Source organism: Centruroides sculpturatus, unplaced genomic scaffold (genome assembly GCF_000671375.1).
Source record: "Centruroides sculpturatus isolate CEXI.00-Female unplaced genomic scaffold, Cexi_2.0 scaffold788, whole genome shotgun sequence".
NCBI classification, from domain to species: domain Eukaryota; kingdom Metazoa; phylum Arthropoda; class Arachnida; order Scorpiones; family Buthidae; genus Centruroides; species Centruroides sculpturatus.
The window spans coordinates 50,368-69,971 of record NW_019384922.1 but is presented as its reverse complement, the minus strand read 5'-3'; the positions used below and the strand labels follow the sequence as shown (position 1 = coordinate 69,971).

At 32.4% G+C, this 19,604-nt stretch overlaps 1 protein-coding gene across 1 annotated transcript in view; it reads left to right on the top strand.

Annotated features, from left to right (window-relative positions):
* Positions 1-19,604, top strand: part of LOC111631867 (Niemann-Pick C1 protein-like) — a 57,037-nt gene that overhangs the window by 4,329 nt on the left and 33,104 nt on the right. The window contains exon 3 of the mRNA XM_023376204.1: positions 9,074-9,319. Within this exon, the coding sequence (XP_023231972.1) occupies positions 9,074-9,319 (246 nt within the window). The remainder of the gene's footprint in view (positions 1-9,073; positions 9,320-19,604) is intronic.

The window sequence follows — 19,604 nt, the reverse complement described above, 5'->3', positions numbered from 1 at the left end:
AAAAAAAAAAAAAAATAGTGTTAGCCAGTGGACAGGAAACATTTTTTTTAATGTGGTGGTGATGATAGACAAATTAGCAATTATCTTCATTCTCTACAGTGTCTATTAGAGCATTTAATATAATAAGTCTACTTTAGCATTTAATATAATTATTACAAAAATATGTATATTCTGTAACCAATATCTGGCATGAAAACTCCAAACAAAGATTGGCAAACGAAAACATTTGCCAATTTGAACTATTAGAAACGGAGCACTTTCTTATTTAAAAACATTCGATTTAAGAATCCAGTTACAGTAAATTTGGCCTGAAGAAGAGCCCAGGAGGGGCATTGAAAGTGTTTGCCAATATTTGTTTGGCATTTTCACACTAGATATTGGTTAGAGTATACGTATTTTTGTTTTATACGATCCAATGTGGGAGAAATCTTTGGTAATATATAATTATGTATAATTTTAATGTTATGCTACAAATATCAATTGATTATTTAATCTAAGTCAGTGATTATTAGATAAATGAGAATTAACATATTTGGCAATAAATTTCAAGAACTAATGTTAGGAAATGCTAATGGGCTTTGTTTTTTTTTTGTGTGTGTACACCCAATGTTTATTATAATTGAGAATTATGTATATTGAATCATTTCATGTAATGATGATACATACATACATACATACATACATACATACATACATACATACATACAGTAGAACCCTGCCATATGCAGACTTGCCAATTGTAACCAGGTTTGTTGTTGGCAATCTGGAAAAATGGAAAGTAAAATAAACATTCTTAATTGTGTGCTAAATCAGTGTCATTTTTTTAAGGTGCATAAACTTGCACAGAATCTCACTTTTAATAATAACGTACATCTATACACCATAAGTAATTTAACATTACTAACGTACAACACTAGTAATGTTAAATTTATTCACATCGATTAAAGGTTTCGGAGGTACGTAGTATTTAGAATCTCACTTGTTCTCATTTTGAAAAAACATTCCTGTGACTCATTTCTTTGTTTCTTACTGAATACTGAGAATACTCTTATTAGTTTGTCTGGAGTTCTTGCTTGTAACACGGTGCCTGCATGATACTAGTGCTTTCTCTTAGTTTCATTTATTCTAATTATTTTGTAATCATGGCTACAAAACATAAGGGTAATGATGCAGAAAAATTTTATTTAAAAAATTTTTTTGCATCATTACCCTTACAATCCTAAAGAAAATATTGGACTAGAACATTTTAATCTTCCTCTACTTATTTTCTTTTAACCACATACGTATTGTAATGTCATTGAGGTCCCCAAAAAATTCTGTTTTTTTTTTATAACAGTCAATGAAAGCAGCAAAATATGTTGCCTTGCATAGTATCAAAGCTCAGAGCACTAATTGTTTTATTACCTGTTTCATTACTCTTTCACTTCACTGGATATTTCACTGCTTTTGTCACTGAAATGTAATTTTTGAAAATAGTTTTTGTTTGTCAAAACTAGAAGATGAGCTCATTTTAGCACATACAATTGCTTTCAAGTCTAGTGATTTGTCATACTTGTTTGTAGACATATCACTTTCTACTGCTACTAAGTATTTCCATATTATTTACATGTGGTAATGAGCTTTATCCATGTGAAGAATCCCCTAAATGTAGAGATTGAATTAAAGATGTTCAAGAGGAAATGGATAATTTTGACTTTTTTAGCAGTGTAATCATTTTATGGCTCGAAAAATGGTAGAATATCTACACCGGAGTACTGTAACAAATGCATGTATCTATAAGCCTTTTACCAGTGCACGTTTCATCACAAGATACAATAAAGTTATAAACGTTTTCGAACTGTTACGGTTCTTCTTCAAGTAACAATCCCATAACGGAATCAAAGTTGTTAAGAAATACGATCCAGAATGCTGTCCCAACTCAGTGACGTCAATACGGACTTACGCGCTATGCGTGTTGTGTTCTATCTTAGAGATTTATCTAGTAGGGACTATCTAGTAGGCTATTTATCTAAAATAAAAATTGAATTATGACTATTTACAAAAAATTTTTTTCTAATTTTTCGAGTCTATCTTTCATCCTTTTAACACACCACAGAAGTAACAGTATATTGGCTTGGATGAACTTCCATAGAACACGTGATAAATTATAACGAAAACACACAAAGTTAAAAATGATCTGGGTTGTTCATGTTGTCATGTATGCTGTTATGCAAATGAACTTTATGATTATTCAAAATTGCCACCAGAGGACCTGAACCAGTTATATATTGTGCTAAAGAACATGGTAGTTATGGTCAGAAATTGTAACCATTGTTTTAATGTTAAAGGACACTGAATCCTCAAATAAAAGGTCAGAGTTTCGATCATTTTTAACTTTGTGTGTTTTCGTTATAATTTATCACGTGTTCTGTGGAAGTTCATCCAAGCCAATATACTGTTACTTCTGTGGTGTGTTAAAAGGATGAAAGATAGACTCAAAAAATAAGAAAAAATTTTTTGTAAATAGTCATAATTCAATTTTTAATTGAAAATATCCTGGGTTCTTCATGTTATCATGTATGCTGTTCTTTAATCATGTTTAGGCATATGTAGATTGCCTGCAGCCATCTGAGATGGTTCGTGCAGTGGGTGGTGTGAATGACCTTTGCTTGAGAGAATATGGGTTCTATGTCCGGGTCTGAAGAGTATACAGCCAGAGTTGTGTTGGTTCTTTCATGATTAATATCTGCTTTATGCTCTTTGATTTGGGTTACGAGGGGGCGTTTGGTTGATCCTATGTAGACCATGCTTCTATCACACCTGTGATCAATGATAGGGATGGTGTAGACACCGGGAAGTTTATTTCGGTCTGCGGTATCTTTTCCATTTTGTAACAAATCAAAAATTGTAGCATGTTTTCTAAATGTAATATCGATATTCTTTTTCCTAGCTATCTCCTTGTATATGGATTTTAGTACTGGAATATGTGTGATAGGGATGTTGCTACTTGGAGTAACGTTGGCGAGTTGGTGACGGTTTGCTTCTTGCTGTTGTATTTTTGTGTTCAGTTTATTTATGAGCCCGTGGTATCCATGCTGTTTGGCTATATCTTCTATGTTTCATTTTGGACCAGATTGCTGTTTGGGAAGAGGAGTGCGTATGTGCTCTCTTGAACAAGGCTTTGAAAGCTGCGACATTGTATTGTGGAGGGTCACAGGACCCTGCTGATATGCATAAACAATCTGAGCTTGGTTTTTGGTAAACCACTGTGTGGATGGTTGTTCTCTCAATCATAATGTTAATGTCCAGGAAGTGAGTCTCTGTAGAGTGTGGTCTATTTCTATAGTTAAGCCGTACAGGTTGTCATTGATATCATCAACTAGTGCAGGAATGTTTGGCTCGTTTTTCCATAGGATTAGAATATCATCAATGTCTCGCTTATATACTAGGATGTTGGGGGTATATTTTGGGAGAAATTCAGATTCCTGTTTCCTCACTACTATTTCACACAGGTCTCCTGTGATGGGGCTGCTCATTGGGACTCCTCTTTGTTGCTAATTCCTTTGAACTGGAAGGAGGAGTTGTGACAAAGCAGATGTGCCATTTCAAGGATATGTTGGTGCAATGTGTTATCTTTTACAATGTTAAACAGGGTGTCCCTGATGGCTCAAAATACTGGTGGAAGTTTAATAGATGGATATAGTGATTTAAAGTCTAAAACCATGATGAAATGAGGCGGCATAGGTAATTCTTTAATTGTGAAAATAAGGTCTACTGGAGTGGTGAGGTAATATGGGTATCCTTCTAGGAGGAGTGTCGGCATCCTTAGTGTGGCTTTCTCCAGTTTAATAGTAGGTGCCCTGGCTTTATCAACTACCGGTCTTAGTTTGCACCCCTGTTTGTGGGTTTTTGCAAAAGCGAACATTCTAGGAGTGTCTGGTGCATCATTAATAATAATTTTTAGTTTCAGCCATTTCGCTAGTTTCGTATTGGCAAAGCGTTTAACCCTCGTTTGTAAATCAGCGATGGTGTTGCTGTTGCTTTGCAACATTGCTAACAATGTTAACAGTGTTGCTCATGTGGTAGCACTGTTGCACAACATTGCTAACATTGTTAGCTATGTTGTGCAACAGCAACGCCATTGCTGATTTACAAACGAGGGTTAAACGCTTTGCCAATATGAAACTAGCGAAATGGCTGAAACTAAAAAATATTATTACTGATGCACCAGACACTCCTAGAATGTTCGCTTTTGCAAAAACCCACAAACAGGGGTGCAAACTAAGACCGGTAGTTGATAAAGCCAGGGCACCTACTATTAAACTGGAGAAAGACTCACACAGGATGCTGACACCCCTCCATATAACTTTACCTAACATCTACCACTAATACCAAATTACTTAGTACCTAATTATTAATAGTAGCAAAAATAGCCCTATTAATTTTGGTGATTGTTTGGTTAAGTATCATTTTCTGTAAGTGTAGAAACCAAAATTAAATTTTCATCTAATTTTATACTTTTTTTCTTAAAGCTTGAGTTTCGGTATCTCACTCCTGTGTTGGCTTATGACTAAAGTTTTTTTTCATGCACTGGTAATGTGTTCATTGCACTATACTCACAAACAAAATTGTCTTAAGATCTATTAACTAAATTTGAGTTGCACATTTGAGTGTTAGCTCCTGAATTGATAAACCACTGATCAGTTCTATGGGTAAATTTGACACTTATTTTGAAGTTTACATAGACATTGTCTTCTATTGAACCATTGACTCTTACTTTAATTTCTTCTTTTCTGAATAATCTTTGTCTTGTGATCTGCTCTTTTTGCTTCTCTAATCACTTGCTTTGACTCCCAAATTTTGTAACTTTTTGTATTCCTTTTTCAGATATCTTTTTTTTTATAGAAGCAGCACTAATTTATTTTTTGTCATAGTTTCCTTTGATACTTTACTTTCATATTGCTCAAGTAACTTGCTTTAGACTAATTCAGAAGTCAAATTCTTTTCTGATTTTGTTTCCAGTATAATTTTATATCATAGTTTTCAGGCAATCTAGTTAACTATTAGGAAACTATAATTTGTTATCAACTTTATCTCATATAGAAGCTGGCTGTTCTATTATGTTGTCAATAGCAGTTGTGTTTTCTTCCATATCCCCATTATCATCTAGTTTGTCTAAATCTTTTTAGATGAACTTTTGAGTTTAATGAAAGTTTTTGTGGTAGTTTTGGCACACTAACCATCTCTAGCCATGCTTTTTTTTTCTCATATGCACAATCTGGCTGTTTTCAATCATTAAGCCTATCAATCCTCTTGTTTTATTTTCTTTAGTTGTCCATCTCATTGATGGTTCTTGGGGTAAATCATTTTTTACTACTTACCAAAATCTTTGGTTTTCATTTCCATACCATATAATTCATATTATTCAGTTTGGTTATTTGCACTTTTACTGAATCTACCATCTTGCGCTTTTTTTTTTTATACCAATATACACAACCAAAACCCAGTATATGAAGCAAGTACGCCCATAACAGCTGTAAATAATCGGGCTAAATTTGGATATAATGATTATAAATTAGAAATGAATTTGGCACTAGAGTGAGGTGTTAGGCACCATCTCATATTAAAATTAATAATTATAATAATTAATTAATNACCACACAAAAGTGCCAGTGCTACAAGCTAAAACACACACACCAACAAAAACAAATATTGGAGTAGCCAAGATATAGCCAAAGATTGCAGCGCCACAGCACTAGCGAAAATTTAAATTTGCTGACTGGAATTCTTTCGGATAACTGGCTTTCGGATAAACGACGCTCTACTGTATTTTTGTTTTTGAATCAAATTTCAATAAAATAAAGATAAAAAAACCATTTTGGGCATTCCACGAGTATTTTACATCATTAGAAAGAAGACAAAACAAATAGATTAAATATATAATTGTAGTTTTTGACGTAATGCCAACAGTTTGTTTTAGAATAAAAACTTGTTCATTTCTTTCATGTGTCCTATAGAGAGGAATGTATAAACCTCACTTAAACTGGCATGTCAATATTCCCCGGGATAAAACAGGCAAGCTGGTTTTTACCGTACTGAAATATCTGATTTTGTGGTCTCCCTGGATAGACTGACATGCTCGACAATCTGTGAAAATACGATACAAGGAAAATTAGGGAGAAATTGTACATTATCAATATTATTGATAACACTAAAGAAATGTTAACATTTTTAGTTATCTCTAAATCATTAAACAATGGTAAATAACACAAACAAAACCTTCAAAATATACCAGCAAATATAATTTAATATAAATACAGGTAACCCCCGTATAACACGGTAGTTACATTCCAAAAAATTGCCATGTTATGCGAATCCGTGTTATACGAAACAAAGAACTAATATGAAAAGGAGGGTTAGGTTCCAAAAATTAAAAAACTTGCTAGTATATTTTCATAATTAAGATAAATATCTTCATAAAAATTTTTAAGTGATACATATTAATATAAATTAAACAATGTTTTCTTCGTCATCACTAAAAACACTATTAATTAACTGAGAGCGTTTTCTTTTTGGCAAGTTATGAAAAAAATTGATTTGCTCTAAGTAGAAAATCATTGTTTTTGCACAGTACAAGCTGTTTAACTTTGTCTGAAATGATCTTAAGTTCTTCTTTAANTCTCCAGTTTAATAGTAGGTGCCCTGGCTTTATCAACTACCGGTCTTAGTTTGCACCCCTGTTTGTGGGTTTTTGCAAAAGCGAACATTCTAGGAGTGTCTGGTGCATCATTAATAATAATTTTTAGTTTCAGCCATTTCGCTAGTTTCGTATTGGCAAAGCGTTTAACCCTCGTTTGTAAATCAGCGATGGTGTTGCTGTTGCTTTGCAACATTGCTAACAATGTTAACAGTGTTGCTCATGTGGTAGCACTGTTGCACAACATTGCTAACATTGTTAGCTATGTTGTGCAACAGCAACGCCATTGCTGATTTACAAACGAGGGTTAAACGCTTTGCCAATATGAAACTAGCGAAATGGCTGAAACTAAAAAATATTATTACTGATGCACCAGACACTCCTAGAATGTTCGCTTTTGCAAAAACCCACAAACAGGGGTGCAAACTAAGACCGGTAGTTGATAAAGCCAGGGCACCTACTATTAAACTGGAGAAAGACTCACACAGGATGCTGACACCCCTCCATATAACTTTACCTAACATCTACCACTAATACCAAATTACTTAGTACCTAATTATTAATAGTAGCAAAAATAGCCCTATTAATTTTGGTGATTGTTTGGTTAAGTATCATTTTCTGTAAGTGTAGAAACCAAAATTAAATTTTCATCTAATTTTATACTTTTTTTCTTAAAGCTTGAGTTTCGGTATCTCACTCCTGTGTTGGCTTATGACTAAAGTTTTTTTTCATGCACTGGTAATGTGTTCATTGCACTATACTCACAAACAAAATTGTCTTAAGATCTATTAACTAAATTTGAGTTGCACATTTGAGTGTTAGCTCCTGAATTGATAAACCACTGATCAGTTCTATGGGTAAATTTGACACTTATTTTGAAGTTTACATAGACATTGTCTTCTATTGAACCATTGACTCTTACTTTAATTTCTTCTTTTCTGAATAATCTTTGTCTTGTGATCTGCTCTTTTTGCTTCTCTAATCACTTGCTTTGACTCCCAAATTTTGTAACTTTTTGTATTCCTTTTTCAGATATCTTTTTTTTTATAGAAGCAGCACTAATTTATTTTTTGTCATAGTTTCCTTTGATACTTTACTTTCATATTGCTCAAGTAACTTGCTTTAGACTAATTCAGAAGTCAAATTCTTTTCTGATTTTGTTTCCAGTATAATTTTATATCATAGTTTTCAGGCAATCTAGTTAACTATTAGGAAACTATAATTTGTTATCAACTTTATCTCATATAGAAGCTGGCTGTTCTATTATGTTGTCAATAGCAGTTGTGTTTTCTTCCATATCCCCATTATCATCTAGTTTGTCTAAATCTTTTTAGATGAACTTTTGAGTTTAATGAAAGTTTTTGTGGTAGTTTTGGCACACTAACCATCTCTAGCCATGCTTTTTTTTTCTCATATGCACAATCTGGCTGTTTTCAATCATTAAGCCTATCAATCCTCTTGTTTTATTTTCTTTAGTTGTCCATCTCATTGATGGTTCTTGGGGTAAATCATTTTTTACTACTTACCCAAATCTTTGGTTTTCATTTCCATACCATATAATTCATATTATTCAGTTTGGTTATTTGCACTTTTACTGAATCTACCATCTTGCGCTTTTTTTTTTATACCAATATACACAACCAAAACCCAGTATATGAAGCAAGTACGCCCATAACAGCTGTAAATAATCGGGCTAAATTTGGATATAATGATTATAAATTAGAAATGAATTTGGCACTAGAGTGAGGTGTTAGGCACCATCTCATATTAAAATTAATAATTATAATAATTAATTAATATAGATTAAACTGGAAGAAAAGAATCGGTCCAAAGCAGGATACACTCAGCCTGAAGATGATTTTGAAATGACAAACTTTTCAAGTAAACATAGGAATTTATACTTTAACATCAAAATATAATAATACTAAATTTCTTCCTACAATTGCTGCTGTACTTTCAGAATGAAATGAACCAAAAGCCCAAATTTTATGAAGTTTGTTATAAGACATTCTCACTTAGTAACACTTATTAATGCACTTACATTTGCCATTATTGAAAATACAAAAACAAGACTGAAGCTTTTCTTGGTGAACACATTTCTGAGAAATATTGCATAGTACAATATTACTTAGAATATTTTTTCCCCCCTGTTCATAACAATGCATGTGTGAATCAGACTGACTATTGAAAAAAATTTTTTTTTAATGTTCAGTAGCATTGAAAATATTGTAAAGCTTTGATTTGCATGTTATATTTTATAAATTGTAACATGAATCCTATAGTTCAAGCTAGTCCATGAAATTTGATATGATACAGAATGAAAATTGTCTATTATATTAAATGTCTTTGTTTATAGATTTAATAAGCAATATATTTATTAAAACTTTTTTTTTCTAGGTTTGCATATAAAACTTTTGATTCTTGTAAAGATGTTAGTGGCTTAATGCCTGGAGCTTCTGTTTTAGAGCTCATGTGTGGAAGTGAGGGCAAAAAATGTGCTCCAGATACTTGGTTCAAATTTTTAGGCTCCACTCCAGAAAATGGAGGGTTTTCTCCAATTCAAATCAACTACAGATTTTTGGTTCAACCTTCCATAACTTATGATGGCAGAACATATTATCCTTTTGATGAAAATGTAACCAAGTAAGTCATTTACTGCTTTATAATTTTATTTTGTGTATTTCAATATATTTTAATGTTGCAGAAAGGCATAGTATACAATGATTATCTGAATGATTAATAAAAATAACATTCAAATAAATATTTATCCTAAAATCAACTAATATATATTTTTACTTATATATGAGGAGTGTCATTCCAAAGTGTCTTATTCACTTTTGTTTAATTTTCAGTATTCAATAATCTTTTAAAGCTTTTAAACTTGACAATGCTATTTGGTTTATTAACTCACACATAGAATGTCTATAATGTAGACTGTTAGTCAATGAAATTATAATTTCAATGAAGAATTAGGAAGATATTGAAGTATATAAGATGGATAATGCAAGGTAGTTCTTTTTTTTGAGTTTTGGAATGATATGATGATGATGATTGAGAGACGGCTAACTCTTGGAAAATGAAGATTAAAAGTATTTATTTAGAAGGTACATTAGCCAATATTACAGGACTTAAATTCTTAGAATACGTATTGCAGTTTGTCAATGTGTTGCATTTGCACTTTCATGTGACAATAAATTTATATGGAATTCAAAGGAATCCATTGTTTCCCAACTTTTAATATTAAGAATTTGAGTTGAAAGTGCTTCAGAATGCTAAATCTGTTAGTTAAGAAATTTAATCTAATTAGAAATTTGAAAATTATTTCCTGTTCTGGATAACTTGTAAGACCTATTCTAAATTCAAAAATCTTCAAATGATGCCTGATTTCATAAATTTTGTAGCATTTAACAAAACCCTTTTGTCATCTCTTTTGATGTCAAGTCAGAAATTTTTTCCCCTTCTTGTTTACTGTGTTATCATTTTCTGTATCTGATTGTAGAATACTTCCATTTTTTTGGTTTCTTGATGATGAATCTCTTGGCTTCTGAAAATATGACATGCCAATTTGGTGGCATCTTAAGGGAGAAACTTTTTCCAATCTGTCACAAAATAATCTTCACTTAGCTGAAAACTGCTGCATGCATGATGGCTAATTAATTTTTAATATTCTTCTGGGTTGAATTTAACAAAGTTTCCTTGCTTTTTTCTCAAGAATGAAAATTCAATTTGAAGATAGGAACAATGTGTGTTGGTCAGGAAAATTAGGGAAATTCTTGAAAAATTGGAGAATTAATTCCAATTTTCTGAAGTAATTTTATCAAGGGAAATCATGCAAAAAGGATTTTAGGGAAAATCAAAAGTACTTAGGAAACTTTTATTTGCGTCTTACACTGAAATTAACACTAACATATCTAAATTTTTTGTAAGCAACTGACAGATTGTAGGTTGTATGAGAATGTTTCAGCTTGATAAAAAAGTTAAAAATACTCTTATGTCAAATTAATTGTGCATAATCAATTTAATATGGTCTGTTTAAACAGTGATTATGCTTTTTCTAATTAAGATTTTGTAAAGAACTTTTAAAAATGACACTTTACAGGTCCTCATCAAAAACTGTCAACATAGAGCTAAATTGATGGCAATTTTGATCTAAAACACCATGAAGTGAATTGAATCATCTCTACTTCTTATCAGTTTGTTGTTCAATCCTAGCATGCTTGATGGAAAAGCTTCAGGAGTGCAACCCTGTCAAGTTTAAGATTGTAAAAGACATTGCTTGTTTGAATCCAAACTTGATTGTTTATTCACCAAAAACAAGTAAAACTTGCCTGAAACTGGTTATGAAGGAGCTTGTAAAACACTTTCATCTGACTGCAATGATGACAGTTACAAATATTATGAGGGAGTTTAGCGAATTCATTTTTTTTCTTCGTGGGTCAATAGAAAATATGCATTGACATTTTTAACTGAACTTATGATTCACTTGAACTATATTCCAGTTTGCTCAATGAAAAGGAACTGCAAAATCTACATAAGTTTATTTATATATGCCTTGTTCTATCCCATGGGAGTTCATATGTTGAATGGAAATTTCTGTAAACAAAGGGATGTTCATTGAGAACCAACAAAAAGAATCATTAGTAGTGTTAAGACGAGTACAATGGGTGATCAGTTAACGAACAAATCGGATAATGAACACTTTTGCGAAAGATCTTTATGTTCGGACAACAAACACTTTGCAGAAAAAACACAAGAAGCAATGTAAAATAATGAATACCGATTGGTCTTTCCTTGTCTTTAGACAACAATTCGAAACTTTTCGGAGCGTGGGAGATGCCAACATCGACGCTCAACCTGGTATATACTGATCAGATAGTATTCCTCCGAACTTTGAAACTCTCCCTTGTAATTCCAGCCTTTTATTTTTCTGACAGAAACAATTCTTTTATAGTATTTGCGAGATTGTTGAGCAGGCACTTATAACATATATAAAATAAAAATAAAATAAATACACAAAAAATGCCACTAAGTGTAAGGACAGGTGCGGGCTAAGAATTTTTGCATTTTAGTTTTTTTTTTATGTAGAACTTCCATGCGGATGCTAGTCCCTCTGCATCCCTGGCGTTAATACAACCAGGGATACAGAAGGACTAGCTTCTGCATGGAAGTTTTAATTTAATTTGTTACAGCTCTGTTTTTCAATTTTGGGGGGGTGAAACCAGAGGTGTCCCCATGGCAGTTCTGTCTCCAGGGATTTGTGTGAACTGGTTATTAGACTGGTGTCTAATTACAGAACGATTTCATAGTCGTAGTTCTGTTTTTTACCACGAGATGTCGCTACTACATGATGTCAAGAATCTGGACAAGCGTAATTCTGACTGTGGTGTATTTACTCCACAGTCAGAATTAATTTATTATGAACAAAATTTGCTACTGTTTGTTTGTTGAACGTCAAATTTTTCTTTTGTCTAATGTTCAAACAGTAGACCCCCCCATAACATGGTAGATACGTTCCGCTTTATAATAATTTCGCGTTGTAGGAATCCTTAAATACATGAGCCAATCACAGCCTGACTTGTGTGAAGTTTACGGACTACGGCTGTTTGAAAGGTTTTCTTCCATAAAATTAATCAACTGTAGACTAATTTGACTCAACATTTCCAAAACATGTATAATTTTTTGGGAATAATCCCTATAAACTATGCTATAAACAAAAAATTGTAGGATTACTTACTGAGTGTACACCGTTTGATGATGCCATTGCTTAAGCTTGTTTTTGTCGTGGAGCAGCGCACTGAATGGTGGGCGCGTTTTCTGATGAGTTGTTTTTCTGCGAAAAATTCGTTTAACTTTGGAGACATCATTAATAGAAATAATTTTTATGGCCATTGAATAAGAAATGTTTTTTTCACAAGAAATGTATAAAATTACAGTACTGTATTAGACTTACAGTACCTAATTTACATACTGTACAGACGATAGTAAACTCAACTTACTCGCTTAAACTCTTCATAGCGTGTAAGTAATTCGGCTGCTTGTCCAGTATTGGTCCAGACGAGTCAGCGATGACGTTTTACAGTGTTTTATGCGTCCCTTTTAGCATCTATTTACGAATACTGTTGCAATTTTTTCACTGTGTTATAGGAATCCGCATTATAGGAACCTGTGCTATAAGGGGTCTACTGTATATCTTTAAAAGATGGTTATTGTTCATTATTTTTATCAAAATATTTAAAATTATACAGTATGTTATAAAAGTTATTCTACAGAATATGTAGACTTTCGTTCTTAAATTCTTTTAATCTCAAGATTTTCCTGCTGAATTTTCAATCTCTTACTCGAATTTTTTTTGTATTATTTAATAAAATTATTCATTGCTTTTTAGAAATAATTTAAACGTTTTATATNAAAAAAGTAGTAAAAATTGATGTTGCCAGACATTTGACATTGAAAAGTAAACAATCCACTATAAAGGATTTGTTCTCTGAACTCAGTAGAACGAACAGAAAAATATTTTAATGGATGACAGGTCAGAGGAGATATAGCAAATTAATTAGATGTTACTGAACAGAATAGAATCAGTAGTATTTTGAATTGGTAGTTTAAATCCATCAACAAATTATCATCATCAGTAAAATATTAGTGAACTTTTTTGTAGTCTCATTTAACCGATTTGCAATGATTTATTTCAATTTTAACTAAGAAAAAGAGCCATTCATAAAAAAGATGTTTCCTTTATGAAAAACATTTATTGAAAATTACACATTTGAAACATTTTCATATGCACAATCTGTTATTATTGAATGTTTTCTTTTTGTAGGTACCGCACATTTCTGAATTGTGTGCGCCAGATCCGCACGAGTAGAATTTATAAATTCCATGAATTTTTAGACAGTATGACACAGTTAACTTTAGTTGGTTCTCAACTTATCTGTGGCTTTCCATTTGTAGAAATCTATCAAATATAGTACATAATATTTTTATTTACAACTGAATGAGCTGTTAGTATTCATGAAAACAATTATTTTAATATATATTAATTAAATACAGCATTTTTAAAATTTTAGAAGAGAATTTACTTACCCTTCTTAGTTTTGAATTCCAGCTTCTCAATTTCACAGGCAAATCCATGTACTGTACAGGTACAGTACTTTCTCCAAATGTTCATGTAATCGAATGAAAGTAGAAAATCCTTCAGAACATGAAGTCTCACAACAGAATATAGATTTTTCCTCCACCAGGATTTGCTTATGTTCTAAACCTACACGCTTGTTAGTAAGATTTCTTTTTGAAGAGAAGTGCTTATTGCAATAACAAGTACTTTCTAATACACTGGTGCCTCGTATAACATACTTCATTCCTGGTGCACATTGGTTAAGTGAAAAGTCCGTTATACGAAACGCATTTTCCCATAGAAATACATGTTAAAACATATAATTCATTCCGCAGCATAAAATAACCATACTCTACCATAAAAAAAAAATTAAAATGGAGCAGTCACCAATTATGCTGGGTTGTCAGATGTGAGGAGGAGGTGGAGGAACACTTTCTTCACACATTCATACAGATAGACTTTTTACACATTGCATCAGGTCTCTCTTTATTGGTTTTTAATTGGAGTCAGATTCAGGAGAGGCTACTGGGGCTTGCAGAGTCAACTCCTCTTGTTACATCCTTTGTTATTTGGCAGCTGGCTTTTTGAAAAACATGTCGAAGGTAGTCTGTTTCTCTCTCTTCTTCAACACCTGTCGGAAATGACGGGCAAGGATGTCATTATTCCTGTTGTCCTCAGCTCTGTTTGAATAATGAGTGTAGGTAAACTCCCAAACCTCTTCCCATTCGACAAGGAAGTTTTTGTCAACTTTCACTCCTTCTTTCATTGTTTCAATTGAAATCATCTTTCTGTTTTTTTAGAAGCCATGATTTGCACAACACTTGAATAAATGTAAATAATTTGCACTGAGGTGATGTACGTAATAAACAAGAGAGCAAGCCGAATCCCAACGGGAGTTCTGTACTAAAGATATACTAATAATATATTCTAATAATACTAATATATTATAAAAATNTTAAAGAATTAAGACAAGTCAGACAAAAGTTGGGGATGGGTTGAGCTTCAGTGAACATCCATATATTTCATTAAAATTTTAGTTTATGCATTTTATTATATTTATTTCAGAATTTCTTATGTTTCATTTATACTTATGGTATCTATCATTCATAAAGTGATAATGATTTAAGAGAATCAAGTTTTGTTGGATGTTCTAAGAGGGAGGATTATGGAAACTTTGACAAACTGGGATGAGAGGTGGAGTAAGAATTTCAAGAAAAATGTAGATGTAGTTTATGGACAGCCCCGAATATTGGATAATTTGAAGTTGCAATTATTTTGTTTTTTGAATTTTGAACTAACTAGGATTTCCTGTATTACTTTTATAAAAAAAAAAAAAATTCAAAATTTGCATATTTAATATAAAAGCAGGATCTTAAAGCTGTTGTAAAGTCTTAAAGGCCTCAAATTATGAACCTCAGAAAAATTATCAGATAAACAACAACAGATTTTTACATTATATATTTGTTTGTTATAATCACATTATATTTTTTTATTTCTATTGCATTTATTATTATTTTTATAATATATATTAAAAAAGTTAAATAAAGTAAAATTTTTAATCATGGTTTATTATTTTTGATTACTTAAATTATTATTATTTTATTTTTTTAAAAATTTATTCTATGATTTTTAATTGGGTATGTTATCTACTTGTACCAGGGGAGGTACTTATTGTCTGAGATATCATTTTTTTTTTTAAATAAATAATATTTGACCTGCAATTTGAAGTTACTAAATTTCAAATTGAATTTTGACTATCTTTTGATAAGATTTGCCAATGCTGAACTAGATAATTTCCTATATGTTCTACATAGGATTTAAATTAGGACTGAGTGAAGCAGTCCAATCTACTACATTCACATCCTAAAAAGCCAGTTTTGTTGTTTTGGAGCAATGAGTAGTGGTATAATCTTGCTGAAAGACATGCCCATCAGGATGGCTAATACTACATTCGCACACAATCCATGACTCACTTCGATCTCGATTTACCTACAATCTGGATTATAACTGTTGCCAGACGAACATAGAGCTGTTCGCACAGGCAGTCTGCTTGAGAAGAACCCAGTTATTACATGTGATAATAAAACTGACATAACTATGAGGTAAGTCATGAACACCAACAAACAAAATGAAGTTTTGGTTAGAAATAAATACTTTTTCTTGCTATATATCTAATAATAGACAGATTTCTTCGTCTCTCCAGATGTCTCTTTTATTTCTCTGTTGATAGCCCGATACATGTTCCAAAGCCATCTTGTATTTTCTCATGAGTGTGGGATTGTGAGAACTCTCTTATGACTGGATCTAGTTTCAAGAATTCTCTTGAGTCTATCACGATTGAACCTTGTTTCAGTCAAGATTGAAATGGTTGAGAGAGAGAGAGAGAGATTGCACCATGACATAGTCACTGACCTTGATCACAATTTAAATTGAAATACTCAGTGCGACCAGGGTATAAGGATCATTTATTGTTCTTTATACCAGTTGAGTGTCTTAATGTACTGTACTGTACATTCCTGAGTTTTGTATACCTGACAAAAAAATTCCCTTTTTTTGCTGATGCTTTGAAAGGGCAAGGTGGTAGTCATTCCATAATGATTATGGAATGACTACCGCCTTGCCATTTCAAAAACCATAAGTTCATTTTTCAGGTAATTCTATTAGTATGCATAGTACTCTAGTAGTACATTTTTCTTGTTGCTGAATATTACACTGTTCCATATGTCACTTGAATCTTGATAATTTTTTAGCAAGTTTCAACCTGACAATTTTGTTTTTTTGGTCAATAGTAGTACACCTTTCTTCTTGCAATACCTAAACATTTTCACCATTATTTAGTATGTCACACACATTGAGTTGTTACAGGTAAATGAAGAGATCTAACAATATTGTTTCTACCTTTTTCATTCCTTTATTTTGCCTCATTAAAATCTTTGAATGCTTTATGCAATCAATTTTGGTTTTATTCTATTCTTGTAATGAGGGATCATGTAAGAAGTTAGCAATAACTATTTTGTTGCATTTAATATTTCTTGCAATGATTCTTTGACTGTCACATTGCTTGCAATAAGCCAGCGTAAGTTCCTTTTCTGTGTCACTTATTTTCTTGCATTACCTATGACAACCAAGTTTGTATAAAATAATAGGATATTACAATACATTAAGCAATGTCTATAAAAAAATTTTTTTTCATAGTTTTTGTGTTAATTTCCTGATGAATATTTGTTTTTAACTACATCTTTTTATTATAATCTGCAAGTGACTTCTCAAATTATACATAGTCCTGTCTCATTTATAACTTTGAATATGCATACAATTACTCATTTCTTCATTATACAGGTATACCTCGACTTACGTCGTTTTTTTAAACATTTTATATTAGAAAATTTGGAATGTTTTATTTCACAATTAACGTTTATCTTTGAAATATTCCACAAAACTAAACTGTTTTCTCCATAGGCATCCTTATTTGGTTTTCACGAGATTTTAAAAATCGTAACCCTAGCGAATAACAAGATTTAAGTGTATCTTGTGTAATTTGAGTAAAGTCTTTTGAATTGGTCATCAACAAATTATCATCGTCAGTAAAATATTAGTGAACTTTTTGTAGCCTGATTTAACAGATTTGTAACTATTTATTTGAACGTTAGCTAAGAAAAAATGCTACGGTATTCATAAGAAAGATGTTTTCTTTATGAAAAAGATTTATTGAAAATTATACATTTGCAATATTTTCATGTGCACAATTTGTTATTGAATGTTTTCCTTTTGTAAGTACAGTACATTTCTGAATTGAGCATAGTCATGATCCCATGTGCCAGAGCCGCACGAGTAGAATTTATAAATTCCATGAATTTTTAGACAGTATGACACAGTTAACTTTAGTTGGTTCTCAACTTATCTGTGGCTTTCCATTCGTAGAAATCTATCAAATATAGTACATAATATTTTTATTTACAACTGAATGAGCTGTTAGTATTCATGAAAACAATTATTTTAATATATATTAATTAAATACAGCATTTTTAAAATTTTAGAAGAGAATTTACTTACCCTTCTTAGTTTTGAATTCCAGCTTCTCAATTTCACAGGCAAATCCATGTACTGTACAGGTACAGTACTTTCTCCAAATGTTCATGTAATCGAATGAAAGTAGAAAATCCTTCAGAACATGAAGTCTCACAACAGAATATAGATTTTTCCTCCACCAGGATTTGCTTATGTTCTAAACCTACACGCTTGTTAGTAAGATTTCTTTTTGAAGAGAAGTGCTTATTGCAATAACAAGTACTTTCTAATACACTGGTGCCTCGTATAACATACTTCATTCCTGGTGCACATTGGTTAAGTGAAAAGTCCGTTATACGAAACGCATTTTCCCATAGAAATACATGTTAAAACATATAATTCGTTCCGCAGCATAAAATAACCATACTCTACCATAAAAAAAAATTAAAATGGAGCAGTCACCAATTATGCTGGGTTGTCAGATGTGAGGAGGAGGTGGAGGAACACTTTCTTCACACATTCATACAGATAGACTTTTTACACATTGCATCAGGTCTCTCTTTATTGGTTTTTAATTGGAGTCAGATTCAGGAGAGGCTACTGGGGCTTGCAGAGTCAACTCCTCTTGTTACATCCTTTGTTATTTGGCAGCTGGCTTTTTGAAAAACATGTCGAAGGTAGTCTGTTTCTCTCTCTTCTTCAACACCTGTCGGAAATGACGGGCAAGGATGTCATTATTCCTGTTGTCCTCAGCTCTGTTTGAATAATGAGTGTAGGTAAACTCCCAAACCTCTTCCCATTCGATAAGGAAGTTTTTGTCAACTTTCACTCCTTCTTTCATTGTTTCAATTGAAATCATCTTTCTGTTTTTTTAGAAGCCATGATTTGCACAACACTTGAATAAATGTAAATAATTTGCACTGAGGTGATGTACGTAATAAACAAGAGAGCAAGCCGAATCCCAACGGGAGTTCTGTACTAAAGATATACTAATAATATATTCTAATAATACTAATATATTATAAAAATTGCAGATTCCACTCTTTTGCCAATGACAAAAATCATTTGCACTTGTTCGCAGAAAGTCCATTGTTTGCCTCATGTAACTGCTGAACGGAATCCGTTGTTCACAGCCAGTCTGTTGCTCAAGTCACGTAATATCCAAACAGAAAGTCCGTTGTTTGCAGCGTTTGTTATTCGAGGCATGTGTTATAGGAGGCACCACTGTATATCCAACGCAATATTTTCCATAACGATTTCTTAGCAATGTAGCAGGAATAGTTCAAAAGTATTCCTGCTAAAATATCAACAAAAAAATTCCAAGCACACTGTACAGTACAAAGTATATACGCTATCTGAACATCACGACACTAGTGGCATCTTATGGTAAAAACCAGAACTACGGCTACGGAATTGTTCTGTAATTAGACGCCAGTGTTATCAGACAGTTGGAGAGCAGGACACTGCCGAACTTTCTCCAGGACATTATCTTTTACAAAAGGTATTTCAATGACATTATTATCTTATGGAGGACAACTCCTAACCTAACCCGCTTTTTAGGTGAAATGAATGACAACCTGTATGGGCTGTCCCTTGAGATGGAGCAATATAGCAGCAGCAGAGTCCATTTTCTCGATTTAGATATCAGATTTGAAGATTCCATCATATACATGTCTGTTCATCGCAAACCATCTAATATATCCACATACATACCAATAATCTCTTGTGATCCCTTCCAGTACAAGATGGTGGCCTTCAGGGCATTGGTTAAACGAGCCTACACGCACTCCTCTATGCAACAGGCAC